Here is a 14,251-nt window from a genome sequence, read left to right as displayed (position 1 = left end):
GTTTAGGAACATTTTTGTTTCAAATTGTAATCATTGTGGCTTTATATCCTTTTCCTATTATTTTCTGAGTCTCTCGCATATGTTGTTGTTGTTTTTATTTGAGCTCTAAATGTTTGATTATTAAATTTTTTGACCTTTTAAATGGATTTCTATAAACTTTTTATATTTATTATTTTACTAACTGCCTTTAGCGACCAGTTAGTTTGCCGGGATTGATAGTTGCTAAAAATTCCAATTAATTATGTTGTGTAATTTGGTCTTAATGTCTTCCTCGACAAAATGTTTTTAAAATTCAATTTTTTTATAAGCATATAATTCCCACTGTTTTAAAAGCCTTACATCTTTCTGTTCATTGCATTTTACATTTCCTTAATATCTGATCTAAATCTTTATACGTCCAATTATATCACATGAAAGAAAAAAAGTGTTTAAAAATTAATACATTTTTTAAAACATTTGCTTGGTTCTGAAACCTACTTAAAAGGAGCAAAATTCCATGAAATTTATTAAAAGCATGTTTTATACTGAAACTTGTTCTGCATGGAAAAATAAACCAAATCTTTTAATCTTTATCGTCAGCAATGGAAGAAAGAAACCAAGATAAATTATTAGTAAAAACAAAGAAAACTATTTCGTTTTCATTATAACGATGAAAATATTGTTACAACGTATGCTTAAAAATATTTAACCGTAACTGGAGACGGGAGTCAAAATGACTCCACGTTGTTCATTAGCTCTGATTATCACGTGATATTTTGTCCTCAAATGCAATCATCTCATCAGTACCTTCAAATTGTTCTTTCGTTAGTATGTTGGTAAAAGTCTAAGTATGAACACGTGCGTATGATCGAGTTATTTTTTACAAAGTTTTTGTTGTTATTTATGGAGTCACTGGCTCCATGTATATGAAACTGCTTTTAATTTGAATAATGAAAAAAGAATAAAGAAGTATTCTTAAATTAATATTTTAAAATATTGTATTCTTAATTTTTGTTTGGTAAATTATAACAGTTATTAACATTAGAGCAATTCCGTAATATCTAAATGAAGTAAATACTCATTAAAAGATTGTTTAGGTTTTTCCTATAATATCTTTTCAACATTTAATATTATGACATTTAACATTTTTAATATTAATATTTTTGATATTTTGACAACTATATGATTTCCATAATGTATAGTGTTTCGAAAATAAATCCGAATACTGTTTACAAGAGACAAAAAAGAAAAAGAAAAATGATACAAATCAAAGGATGGACAAAAGAAGAAAAATCAAAGGGTAGGCAAAGGAAGAAAAATCAAAGGGTAGGCAAAGGAAGAAAAATCAAAGGGTAGGCAAAGGAAGAAAAATCAAAGGATGGGCAAAGGAAGGCAAATCAAAGGATGGGCAAAGGAAGACAAATCAAAGGATGAGGAAAGGTAGAAAAATCAAAGGATGGGCAAAGGAATGCAAATCAAAGGATGGGCAAAGGAAGGCAAATCAAAAGATGGACAAAGGAAGAAAAATCAAAGGGTATGCAAAGGAAGAAAAATCAAAGGGTAGGCAAAGGAAGAAAAATCAAAGGAAAGCAAATCAAAGGAAAATATTGGTGCAGAACTTTTTTGTTGATTTTCTTTTTCTTTTTCCTGTTCTTCACTTTCATTTGTTTCAAGCATAATTTGAACCATACTTGTCTTAACCGTGGTTCGAACATAGTCATCAATAAGGATAGAGCCATAGTCTCAGAAGCAAAGCACTATTTTTCAATTAAATATTTTCTCCTTTCGCATAAATTAAGTTTTAAATTAAAAAAATTTTGAGCACATAAATTGACCTTGTCATCGATCTAACCTGACTTACAGTTCCTCCTGTATGAAGTGATACCCTATTGTTTAAAATGCTGTTTGAAAAGATCATAGTTAATTCCAACAATTCTCAGAAATCTTATCGCTATTGCTACTGTGTAGAAACGTGGAGTTCAATAAATCCGAGAATGGTAGAATGGACATCACTGTTACAATTTATCGATTTTTGTCCAGGTTTTTCTAAATATTTTGAAAAGCACCATGTCTGTACAAAAAGTTGCACTTATAAGTTAATCGAAAGTACTTTTCAAAATTAACTCAAAAATGTGATGACTGCTAGAGAGGTACAACGGATTACAATTGAATTATTTTCCTAGATTTGTACAAAATCCTTTATTCGACCTGCATTGCTACCTTCTTGATACAGTATCTTGCCTGAATTTTGTCAATTGTACCTCACTTCTCTACTGCCTAGTCAATAGAATCGGCTTGCTCCGCTCATGAAGGTGTAAGGATTTCAAGGATACTCGACCTTGCATTGAAAAGTTGCTGTTATTGCCAATTTATCAATCTTTTCAACACCTGCGAATGGGGGGGGGAGTAAATTTCCATCCAAGTGCAACATTAATTCTTGGCAGTCTGTTAGGTAAAATTGTGCGGAATTTCTGTGTCTTTTGCTTTCCAATTTTTCTGGAAAGAAGTTCGATCTGTTTCCGGATTCCCAAAAGCTTCTGCAGCAACCATCAATATATAAACACCATATCTATCAGTGATTTGCGTCTATCTAAAACTTCAGTGTAAAGAAGAGTTAAAAATGGCAGCTGTATTTCGAATTTCTGGAATTACTGACGCTTTGGTAGTTTCTGATATGTGCTTATTAATGGCCGAAAACTTTTCCTTTTTGAAAAATTTATTTAACTTTTTTTTTCACAATTTTATTGCATTCAAAATAAAGACTATCAACTAGTCTCAGTATTCCAAGCACTTTAACAAGACCACTTCACGAATCGAACAATGATACAATACGTTAGTCACTCTCCAATCACAACAGAAACAATCGACATCGAACTATCTTTAGTAGGAACTAAAAGTCCTAACTATTAAAATCGCATTATTTGATGGCATTCCAAGGCTAACGTTATAAACTGTGGTAAACCGACTGAAACGTCGACAGCCATGTAAATATCGATATAGATATAATTGCTTAAATATTTTGGTGATGCGGATTATTAAACACTAACAAAGAAACTTCCTAAAGGTTGTTGAAGAAATAACAGTAGCGCCAAGGAATTTTCCTCAACCACGAATAGTTTTTTAATGACAAAACTTCATCACTCAAAAAAGGTTTTTTCCGGCTCAAATTTATCAAAGTCCTATTTCAATATAATTTTTAACGTAATTTTGGAGGAGAGAGAGAATCCCTCTTAAATACGCGATGAAATATTTTTTAAACTTTCCTCAAAAATAATGAGTGGTTGAGGGCAGGTGACCCTTAGTGACGCCGTCTAGAGGCATAAGTTTTCATTTGAAATTTTAAAAAAAATGGCAAAATCCATACAGATTACGAATGAGAGACACTTTCGATCCTTTCTCCATACAGAATTAACGTTAAATAATGTTTCTTCTATTTCTCTCACAATTGAAGAAAAATGAGAAAGGGAGGGGGGGTCAAGTAACCATTAATAATATATATATTGGTGATATTTGTGAAGAATTGGTGATATTTGTGATAATATTTGTGAAGTCAGCTCTTTTTTTTATGATTGAAAGCATTTCTCGAGGTTTCTTGTTCTAAGAGAATGTACAGAAAAGTATTTCTTTTTTGTATTTCTCTCAGAAATAATATATAGTGGAGGTGCAGTCGAATATCGATAACATACATATATTCATATTATTCAAAAAATTTGCGAAATTGGTTTTCTTTTTTCAAATTAGGGGTACTGATACTGGATAATTGGCTCAACGGTTTACAAATTATTTTAAATGTATAGATAAATTAAAATGAATATGAATATTTAAAATGGTTGTTAAAAATTAATTTAATATATATTTATATAAATTTTAGACTAGATTTTTAATAATAAAATTAAAACAACGAATAATCCAAATGCGAAATGACTCTTTACAACTTACATTTGATATTCCGTTCCGAAATCCGAATCCGATGTAAAATTCGGATTCGTTGATACGGAATCACGAGGTATTCGGAATTAATAAGAAGGGTTGTATGAGATTCAAGAAATTACTGGCGTTTGTTTGGCGAGAAGCAGACATGTAAACAAAAGTCTATATTAGTAAAAGCTAATTTGAACTGTTACTTTGCTTGCAAACTAAAGTAAAAATACTATGAAATAATCAATTCATATGCGAAACTCATTTTAAAGGACACTTCCGTCTCCTATTTTTTAGCCAAAGCGAAATAATTTTTTATCATTATTTCAACAATGCACAGGTAAAGCAGCTCTTTATGCCTAAAAGTCATTACATATCATTTTTCAAGAATAGGTATATGTAATGATTGAATATTAAGATTAACTTACACATAACTACATTGATTATTATTTGTTGTGATGATTTGATTAGGGAAATATTTGACCTACTATATATATCATGAAAATTATGAATAGGAAGTAAAATTTTCTGAGCTGTAAATTCATTTAATGGTGATAAATTTTATGATGGGTAATTAAATAAGTGAGTTACTGCTATATATATATATTTCATGTAAGAATTTTTTATTAATAGATGATCAAAATGAATATATCCTTCATTATTCTGTGTTAATATATATTTCTAGGATTATAGAACTTTTGTGATACTGTTTGAATTAGTTTTTAAATTTTAAACAGTGGTAATTTTTTTAAACTGTGGTAATTTGTGTTTAGAAGATAAGGTTGCTTTTTTTTTCACTTTTATTTAGTATTTTATAATTTGAAGATGTAAATAAATGAAGATAGCATGTTTTATATCTATATTGAAATTATTATTTTTAATAAAACTGTTGTAAACAGATTAAATACACTTTTTTTTTGAAAAATTTTATCTAATTTCATCAGTTTTTTTTTTTTTTTTATGCAAACTTGTTTAAGTTTTTATTAGGCATCTCTAAAGTATTTTTGATGTTTTACTGTTTTGTTTCCTGAATCAGTTCCTAGCTTACATATATTAATGTAATATTTCTTTTTTAATGTAATATTTCTTTCTTTATTTGCTTTTAATGTTCTGAAAAATTAAATAAGATTTTTCAGAGTTAATATCAAATATAATCATATTGATGCATTATTAAGATAAATGTTACTTAATTGATCAGGTTAATTTTGTATTGATAAATAATGCTAAAATAAATGTTTTTTGCATACATTTGTGTAACATTAAATAAATTTGTTATTTACTAAATAAAACAAAATAATAGTTTTAATAGAAAGTTTATCTTCAAACCAAACATTTATGGAGGAATTAACTCGGATGTATTCTTTATTTTCCTACTATATATATATATAATATTTACATGAAATTCTATTTTTTAACTTACAATCTTGTTTTATTAAATTGGAAATGTTTAGAAATATTTTTTTAAAAGCTGGTTTCTTATTTTCTGTCATAGAAATCATGTCTTTTTTTTTCTATTTCTTTAAAACATATTATTAATAGAGTTACTTATAGATTACTGTAAATAAATTATTTCAATTACTGCATTTTAAATTTATTTTAAATTAAAAAATTATTCAAAATGAATGTTTTTTCTTAATATTAAACAATATTAAACACTCTGCTATTTTATTGATATCTTTACTTAGTAATTAAAACTTCATGCAATAAAATTATTAATCTGTTGAATATATGGATATTGCTGCATATGTCAAAATCCTAAATGTTGCATTATTATATCTTACAGTTTATACATATTTATAAGCAACAAATTAACCTTTCAACCTAAAAGTTCAAAACTTAGGATATTAATGAAAATAGAATGTTCTAAAAAGGATTATAAGTATTTTAAATCATATAATGATATTTATTTCAGTCTTTTTCTTTTTTATACCTTTTATATGAACATAATACTGGCTTTAAAAGTCAGGGATATTTATTTTTGATTTTTTACTCTTATACAAATTACAAATATACTGAGGTCATAAGTTACCCTTGCTATCTATAAGTATACATTTGATGATTGTTATACTGTTAATTGAAGCTAATAGATTTTTACTATAAAAATTTACTGTTGCCCTTTTATTTTAGATGTACATATTAGTTTACATTCTGAATTTATGTTAAATGTGTGTGTGTGTGTGTGTGTGTGTGTGTGTGTGTGTGTGTGTGTGTGCGCGTGCGCGTGCGTGTGCGTGTGTGTGTGTGTACAGTATGTCTCTTTATGTATATATAAAATATGTGTGTGTGTGTGTGCATTATATATTTGTATGTATATATATACATGCATGTGTTATATATGTGTGTACATAGGTCCATGTGCATATATAAAAATCTGAAAGGTATTTGTCTGATTTTTCTGCCAATTTAGAATGTTTTTTTTTTTTTTTTTAATAACAGATTTCCAATTTATTATCCTAAAAGAATTTCATTTTTTTTTATTGAAGATAAACAATCTATCTAGCTTAAGATGGAAAAAGTCATTCATTTTTTATTGTATTAACAACTTAATAATTTGATATTGGTGTGATATTTTTCAGAGAAAAATTCAAGTCAATAGGATTTAGTAAAGATGATTTTTTTAAGAAATATTGCACATTATTTTTAATAACTTTTTTTTTTCATACTTTGATTATTTTTTTTAATTGATAATTTCTCCTTCTAATTTTCACTGTATAATGGAATGAATGCCTGTTCTATGTATATTAAATGCATTCTGTCAGTACAGATTCAGGATCTGTTTACATCTTGCAGTAAGAAAGAAATGTAACACTGCATGCATTTTATTGCAACCACAGTGATTGCCATGTTAATTGACTCAGTTGACATTTGAATTTGTAATGAAAATGGTTATTGTATAACATTAACTTGGAAATCAGTTTTTTTGGGAACATATCTAATGAAAAATTAAACATTAGGTACATCCTCAATACAATAATAATTTTTTCCAAAAATGCTGAAGTATACTTTTAAAAACAAAATAATGTTATAGAAATGAAATAAGGTGCCTTATTAAATTGTTTTCATAATTTTACTTAAAAAACCTACCAAATAAAAAAAAAATTCTCTAAAACATGTGATTTACTGATTATTAATAATAACAAATGGTGTTCAAAATGGTACTGGCCACAAGGATTATTAGCTTGAATAAGTAGTTTGTAACAGAAAAATTATTTTTTCCATTTATTCATAGGTTTAATCTTTTTTTTTAAATAAAAATAAAAAGATTAGTTTTCTGAAAAAAAATTAATTACTTCATATCTGGGGTAATCTAACTGTTATAACTGGTTCAAAATAAATCTGCTTGAATTCTTAATTCATTACTTTTATTATTTTTTCTTTTTCAAAAAAAAAAAATTTCATACCTGTGGTCTCTAGTTGATTGCTTAATACATTAAACAGCCTCGTGCATATTTCCTATTGCATAGTAGGGGTATCAGTAAAGTAGTTGGGCATTTTGTCTCTAAGTAGAGCACATTATGAGGTCTTCCTTTAATAAAAGTCGATTTAGTTCACGTTTCGAAACATTTTTAATTTAATCAAAATTCTAATTGTCAATTTTCTATTTTAATAACCTTGTGAAAACTTATATGTTTGTTTATTTATTTTACATTCCAGTTTACAATTATATTAAAACAGAAATTTGCATTTCTAAATATTTTAATAACTAAGTGAATGTAATAAAATACTTAATAACCTGGCTACTGGAAATGTTAAATTCATCCAAATATTTTATAATTCATTCAATTTGTGAATTTTACAACTATGCTAGTCGTCAGTTGTAGTGATCCAGGATGTAGCGATCAATCGGTTACATTAATCAATATAGTATGGAACGTATTCCCTCATATCTAAATAAAATTCAAAATCCACCAGCTCTAATGACCAATAATTCGCTTATAGTGCTCAATTTCGATGGTCAGACGAGGAAGTGGGTACTTACAAAGAAGGTCGTAACTAACTGCTTTGACAAGAGAATATTGTCCAGTATGAATAAATGCAGCTTGGTTAGCAGGAAAGAAAAATGTAATCTTCTGAAAGGATGATCAATTTCCCATGTTAAACTAGCAAGAGACTGCGGGTATGCTGAAAATTTCTCAACTATTGTTTAATTCATTGCTGAAATTTGCGAGTGTTACTGAATTTTTAAAGGTGGGGTTACACTCTGCCAGTTATAAGACGACCAGTAGGCAACGCATGCTTAGAAAAGCTGAAAAATGCTGTTCGGGCCACGGCAAGTATTTGTCGGGACCGATGGGGCAATAACATGCCGCTGTATTGTATTCTCTCTCTCTCTCTCTCTCTCTCTGCGCATGCGTTTATAAAATTTGGCGTTTTTTTTGTTTTTTTTTGGTGTGAAAAAAGTGATTATTCAACCTAGATTCATTCCGACATTTTTTGCTCTTTGTTCTTTCTGATGCGAGATTGTGGGGGGGGGGGGTTTGTTTTATTTGATAATTTTTTCTATACTTTTCCAAATCTAAGTATGTTGATCTTTTTTTTAAAAAAAAAATTTACCATGTTTCTTTGTGTCAATATCTTTTATTTTAATACGATACGCAGTAAAAAAGAAACAATCCAGGGACGCCAAAACGGCAATTTATTGCCAAGCATGGAATGCTTGAATCTATTCTATGAAATTGTGGCAAACATAAATCAGTTCACTTCTACACATTCGTTGTCTTATTGGCCCAATGTAAACCCACCTTAATCCTAAGTCATTACTACAAACGGTATTCAGTATATATTGAAATGTGCATAGCAAAGGAAAAATTCATTGTTGTGAAATGCGTAAGTGCTTTTTGACAGGACACTAACTTCATATTCTTGTACATATTAAATTTCGATTAGAATGGATTATAAGCTGCTATTTGGATCTTATATCTCGCTTTAAATGACTTTAAAATTTATAATGCACCTAGTAATATATATTTTCTTTTATATTGCCAAAACATTCATGTTTTTTCTGTTTTGCCACAATTTATGAAACAAATTATTATTTTTATTTCTTCATCCTATATTTTTATTCGTCTATAAAACTTAAGCATTTATCCAAACTCTTTAAAATTGTATTTATTTATAAACTAAATAGAGAAATATTTCTATAGACTTTTATAAAAATGGAAATCTGACAAACTTGGGAAGAGAAAAAAGAAGTGTTAAACGAAGAATGCAATTGTTTAAACATCTTTCTAATCAAATAAAACTTCTAAGTGTTTTCATTAAAATGATTTATAGAAATTCGCTCTAATTTATTTCATAGCAGAGAAAAGACCCTGCAATTTGGAGCCATTCTTTTTCAATTATTTCAGCATGTGAATAACTTCTAAGAGCTGTAGATATCTTTTGATTTTTATATAAGTTGATTGATTTTTTTAGTTGCTCTGATTGTAAAATTACAATAATTACTTTCTTTTATTTAGGTTTTAAAACAATGGAATGATGTAAATCCGAAGTGTTTCCTAAGAGTGGGCATGACCGCATCTCTCCAGTGCAAAGTTATAAGGAAGAGGCGAGAGCGTTCCGATATCATGAAATTCAGGCTGCAACATACGGCGTATCTTCGTTTCATTCTAACACCATGAAATAGAAAAAGAATTATTTTTCAGTTATATGCGTTAAAAAGCTTTTTTTTTCCATGGTATAATTTGTATTATATATTAATACACGATTGTGGATATTTTTATGTGCTTACACTGGAGTGAAGATTTATGCTTCCATATTGTAAAACTATCTTTGTCTACAAACAAATTTAAAGACTCAGCTTTTGATTCATTCAAAGAGGGAATATCAGCATACGGAGCAACAAACTTAGATTGCACGAATTTTTAAAATTTTCTTTCACAAACTGACATTAAAGGGAAGTTTTCGTTTCGTTATTAACGAAATGCAGTTTTTACTTGCACAATGGATAAATCACATGTCTCTGCTTCATGTCCTCAAGATTTTTCTCAAGAGTAAAATTTAGGGAGCGATTTACTGATTCTTACAAAAGAGAAATAGTTTTCACTTCTGAAAAATCGTTTTTAAAAAAACATCTGAACACCAATCTGCAAGAAAAACTTAGTGCATGTGACATCTGTTGTAAAACATTTTTTCTCCACCAAAATTTGAAGGCACATTTATGGACGAATACGAACGAGGTGTCGTTTACGCATACCATGTGTAGTCAAGTATTTTCTGAAAATTTATATTTGAACAGACATTCCAAAGTGCATACAAAAGAAAAGTTGTACAAATGTGTCATATGCAATAAACCCTATTCTTATTTGCTAAATTTAAAGACACATTTACGGAATCATACAAAAGAAAAGTCATATGTTTGCAATATTTGTAATAAAACTTTTTCTGGGCGGGCGGCTTTAAAAGTGCATGTACGGGTGCATACGAAAGAGAGGCCGTTTCAGTGTGGTTTCTGTAATAAAGCATTTTCCCAGCAAGCGAATTTAAAATCACATATATTAGTACATACAAAAGAAAGGCCGTATGCATGTAGCATTTGTAATAAAGCATTTAATCAGAGTACAACTTTAAAAATGCATTTGTTAACACATACAAAAGAAAAACCGCATATCTGTGGCACATGTAATAAAGGATTTTCTCGAAAACAATATTTAAAAACTCATTTACTTAGCCATTCAGATGAGAAACGATATGCTTGTGACATTTGCAGTAGAACATTTTCAGCTCAGTGGGGTTTGAAAAGTCATGTATTAATGCATACGAAAGAAAAACCGTTTACATGTGAAATGTGTAATAAACAGTTTTCTCAGAAGTCGAATTTAAAAAGACATTTATTTACTCATACAAAAGAGAAGCCGTTTGCCTGCGACATTTGCAGTAGACCTTTTTCGGAGCGCCATCATTTAAAGATACATTTACGAATACACACAGAAGAGAAACCATATGTATGTGACATATGCAATAAAGCATTTGCTCACGGCTCCAGTCTAAAGGCACATTTACAAATACATACGGAAGAGAAACCGTATGCATGTAACATTTGTGATAAATCATTTACTCAGAGATCAATTTTGAATAGGCATTTACTAATACATATGGAAAAGAAACCATATGAATGTGACATTTGTAATAAATCATTTACTCAGAATTATACTCTCAAAATGCATTTACGCACGCATAAGAAAACAGAAATGGCTTGTATGTGACTTTTATCTTGTAGCTTTAAATGCATACCTGCTGACACTTGCCATCAAGTGCAAATAACCTATGCACCTGTAAATTATAGGAAGCTCTTTTTCATCAAGAAAATTTCGACAAATTCTCATCGACACTTACTAAAAGCTTGTGATGCATGTAATTTCAGTTTATATATATATATATATATATATATATATATATACACACACACACAATTCTAAAATAAGATAGCATTACAAATGGAATAATTTATGAATGTGTAATAGTCCATTTTTCATTTCGTAAAGCAAATTTCTTTTGACTTGTAACAGCATGCACAGTTTTATTATCAATGACAACTTGCGCAATTTTAGTAATAAAATGCATGTACCAAGTGCGTAGTTTAGAATAGTTCTTTGCCCCATATCTCCTTGATAAAATAATTTCACGCCTGGATTTTGTGTCGTTGTTTACCTGGACTCATAATAGATGGAAACCATACATGTATGAAATGTGTATTAAAGTATTTTGTGCGTGAAAAAATTTAAAGATTATAATGAAGAGAAATTTTCTAATGCATAAAGATTATACGAAAAAGAAGAAAGAAAAATGGTTTTATTTAATTGAAGGTCGTTAAGATAAATGCCTACTTTGAATGATTGTGTGTTAACTCTATTTTGATGCTTGTTATATTGATTTGTGAAGCAGATTTACATAAGCCAATTATTTAATTTCATGAGAAAACGGAGTGTTAATATTAAAAATACCTCATATGCTTGCATTAAAATATGTTAATAATAAACAAGCATTTGCATTTTAGTGCAGAATAATCTAAACAAAACTGCTTTGTAAAATCTCTATATGAAGACATGTTGCATATTTATTTTTAATTTATTTATTTGCTTTTAACAGATGTCTTTCATTTAATAATTTTTTCTCCATTTGTAGACATTTGCAAAAAATGATTTTTTTTTTTTTTTTTTTAATTTTTTGAAATCATCTAATGTGTGTATGCATTTTCTAGAGTTCCTATGTCTTCGTTTTATGTGAAATGCTGTGATGAGATCTGAATTTTGAAAAGAAATTTGTGAATATGGATCTTATGTTGAATAACTTTCATTGCTACAATAAAGCCATTTTTAAATATTTGCTACTTTTTTTTCTAACTTCTTTTTCTGAAAATGTTCTTGCTAAGGTATTCTATTTTAATGGTATTTTTAAGTTTACTAGCCTCCTTTGGAGACCAGATTTCTCACCAACATTATTGATTTGTTAGGGTATTAAATGATCAATATGAAATGCATTTTTAAAAATTTCAGCTTTATTTTATACGACTTAAAAGATGACTTTAATTGAATCATTCTGCAACAAATTACTGTGATTACAAATTAAAAGTATATGTTATGAAATATAAGTGGAATTAAAATTCTTGTTTTAGAATTAATGATTAAGAAAAGCAATTTTTTAAATCTTAATTTAACATTCGCAAAAGCATATGGTTGAATATTTTTAATGTTTGAGTTTGAATTTCATAACATTAAAGCATCCTAACATTGTAAAATAAGCTTGAGGAATTTATGGAAAGTAAAGAAAAACACTTTATAGAAATGAATTCGATATCATTAAAGATTTAATTTTTTGAGTTTTAAGATAAGACAAAAACCTTTTTGGGAAATTAATAGTTTTGGAAGTCATCTATTAGTAAAGTCAGCGAATATCCAAAGTGATCGTTAAGCCTATTTTCACTCTTGATTGTTAAACTTTTCGATTAATGCTCATTTCTTAATTTATTTTACAAGCTCTAACTGAATGAAATGTTTGATACAGCATTTATAATATTTATAACAGCATTTATGATATAATAATAACTAAACAAAGCTAGAACAAGTTAAAATTATTATTATTTCTTGAGTAGAAAGAAGCAGAAGATAAAAATCACGTGCAAATCTATTCGAGAGACTTCCGTGCTGCTTGCTCTCTTTGAAATTGCAAATATTTATGGAAATAGTTATTACATTTTCATCTTCCAGTTTCGCTAATTGTATCTTGTACTTACGAGTATCAAAAATATCTTGAAACTGTTTTATTTTCTCTTATATCTAGTATAGAAAAGTGTTGTAATCATCAAAATATTCGAACTTGAGATTTTAAATAATCTCCATGTTTTAGACTTCCCTGAGATCGAAAAACACATTTTTTAAAAATATCCATTTGCCTGCCTGGGACAAAGTTAATGCAAAAACGATCTATTCTACACAGTTGAAATTTTGTATACGGTCTTAATACCAAATTTGCAAATTTCTGTCGCAGTTGGAGTAAAATCTGTTCAGTGGAAGTCCGTCTGAAGATAATGGCATAAAATTTGATAAAGATTGTTTTCCACTTTGTTCTTCTCCTGCTATCCATTTGCTTATAGGTGCTGACATAGCGGGAAAATTAATGACGGGGAAAATCCTCAACTTCATTTGTTGCCTAATAGCAATAGAAACGTTGCTTGGCTGGACGCTGTTGGAAAAATCCCCAAGTAGTTCCTACTCTAACAATGTCATGATGGTGATAAACTTACTAGTGAACGGAAGTACCATAAGTGATTTGTGGAAGTTAGAAGCCATAAGAATTTCTGACCCTACCGAATCGAAAAAGAAGACTGCAATTCATCAAGATATAATGGAATATTTTCGAAGCACTGTGATGCGCAACGAAGAGGATAGGTACGAGGTTACCTTACCATGGGTCTTAGAATCTTCCTGAAAACCGGCAAATGGCTGAGAAGCACCTTCATTCTGTTTACAAAAAAACTGGTGGAATCCGATAAAGTGAAAGTGTATACAGATATCTTTGATAAATGGATTTCTGAAGGTAACATTGAAGAAGACGAAAACAAGCAGTGTTTTAATGTGCATTATCTCCCTCCAGACCTATGTTATAGCGTTACTACTAAAGTGAGGCCTGTTTTCAACTCTTCAGCTTCCGTAAAGAGTACACTATCACTAAATACATGTCTAGAGACTGGTCTTAGTATGATCGAACTTGCCCCTTCTTTACTGGATCGTTTCCTGTTGCAGTAACGTCAGATATTGAAAAGGTCTTTCTTCAAATCGTGATCAGAGAATATCTGAGATTTACAGTGGTGGCCAAAAGTGTGGACATTTTTTGAAAGTTTCATTTTTTTCAACTT

General features: G+C 29.0%; 1 protein-coding gene across 1 annotated transcript; it reads left to right on the top strand.

The window, feature by feature from the left end:
• The first annotated feature begins 9,831 nt into the window (after positions 1-9,831).
• LOC129988721 (zinc finger protein OZF-like) lies at positions 9,832-11,450 on the top strand. The gene has a single exon (XM_056096989.1). The coding sequence runs from the start codon at positions 9,867-9,869 to the stop codon at positions 11,100-11,102; it is 1,236 nt and encodes a 411-aa protein (XP_055952964.1). The 5' UTR covers positions 9,832-9,866; the 3' UTR covers positions 11,103-11,450.
• The last annotated feature ends 2,801 nt before the right edge of the window (positions 11,451-14,251 follow it).

Source organism: Argiope bruennichi, chromosome 10 (genome assembly GCF_947563725.1).
Source record: "Argiope bruennichi chromosome 10, qqArgBrue1.1, whole genome shotgun sequence".
NCBI classification, from domain to species: domain Eukaryota; kingdom Metazoa; phylum Arthropoda; class Arachnida; order Araneae; family Araneidae; genus Argiope; species Argiope bruennichi.
The sequence above is the reverse complement of the archived record's forward strand: the minus strand, read 5'-3'. Positions and strand labels throughout refer to the sequence as shown.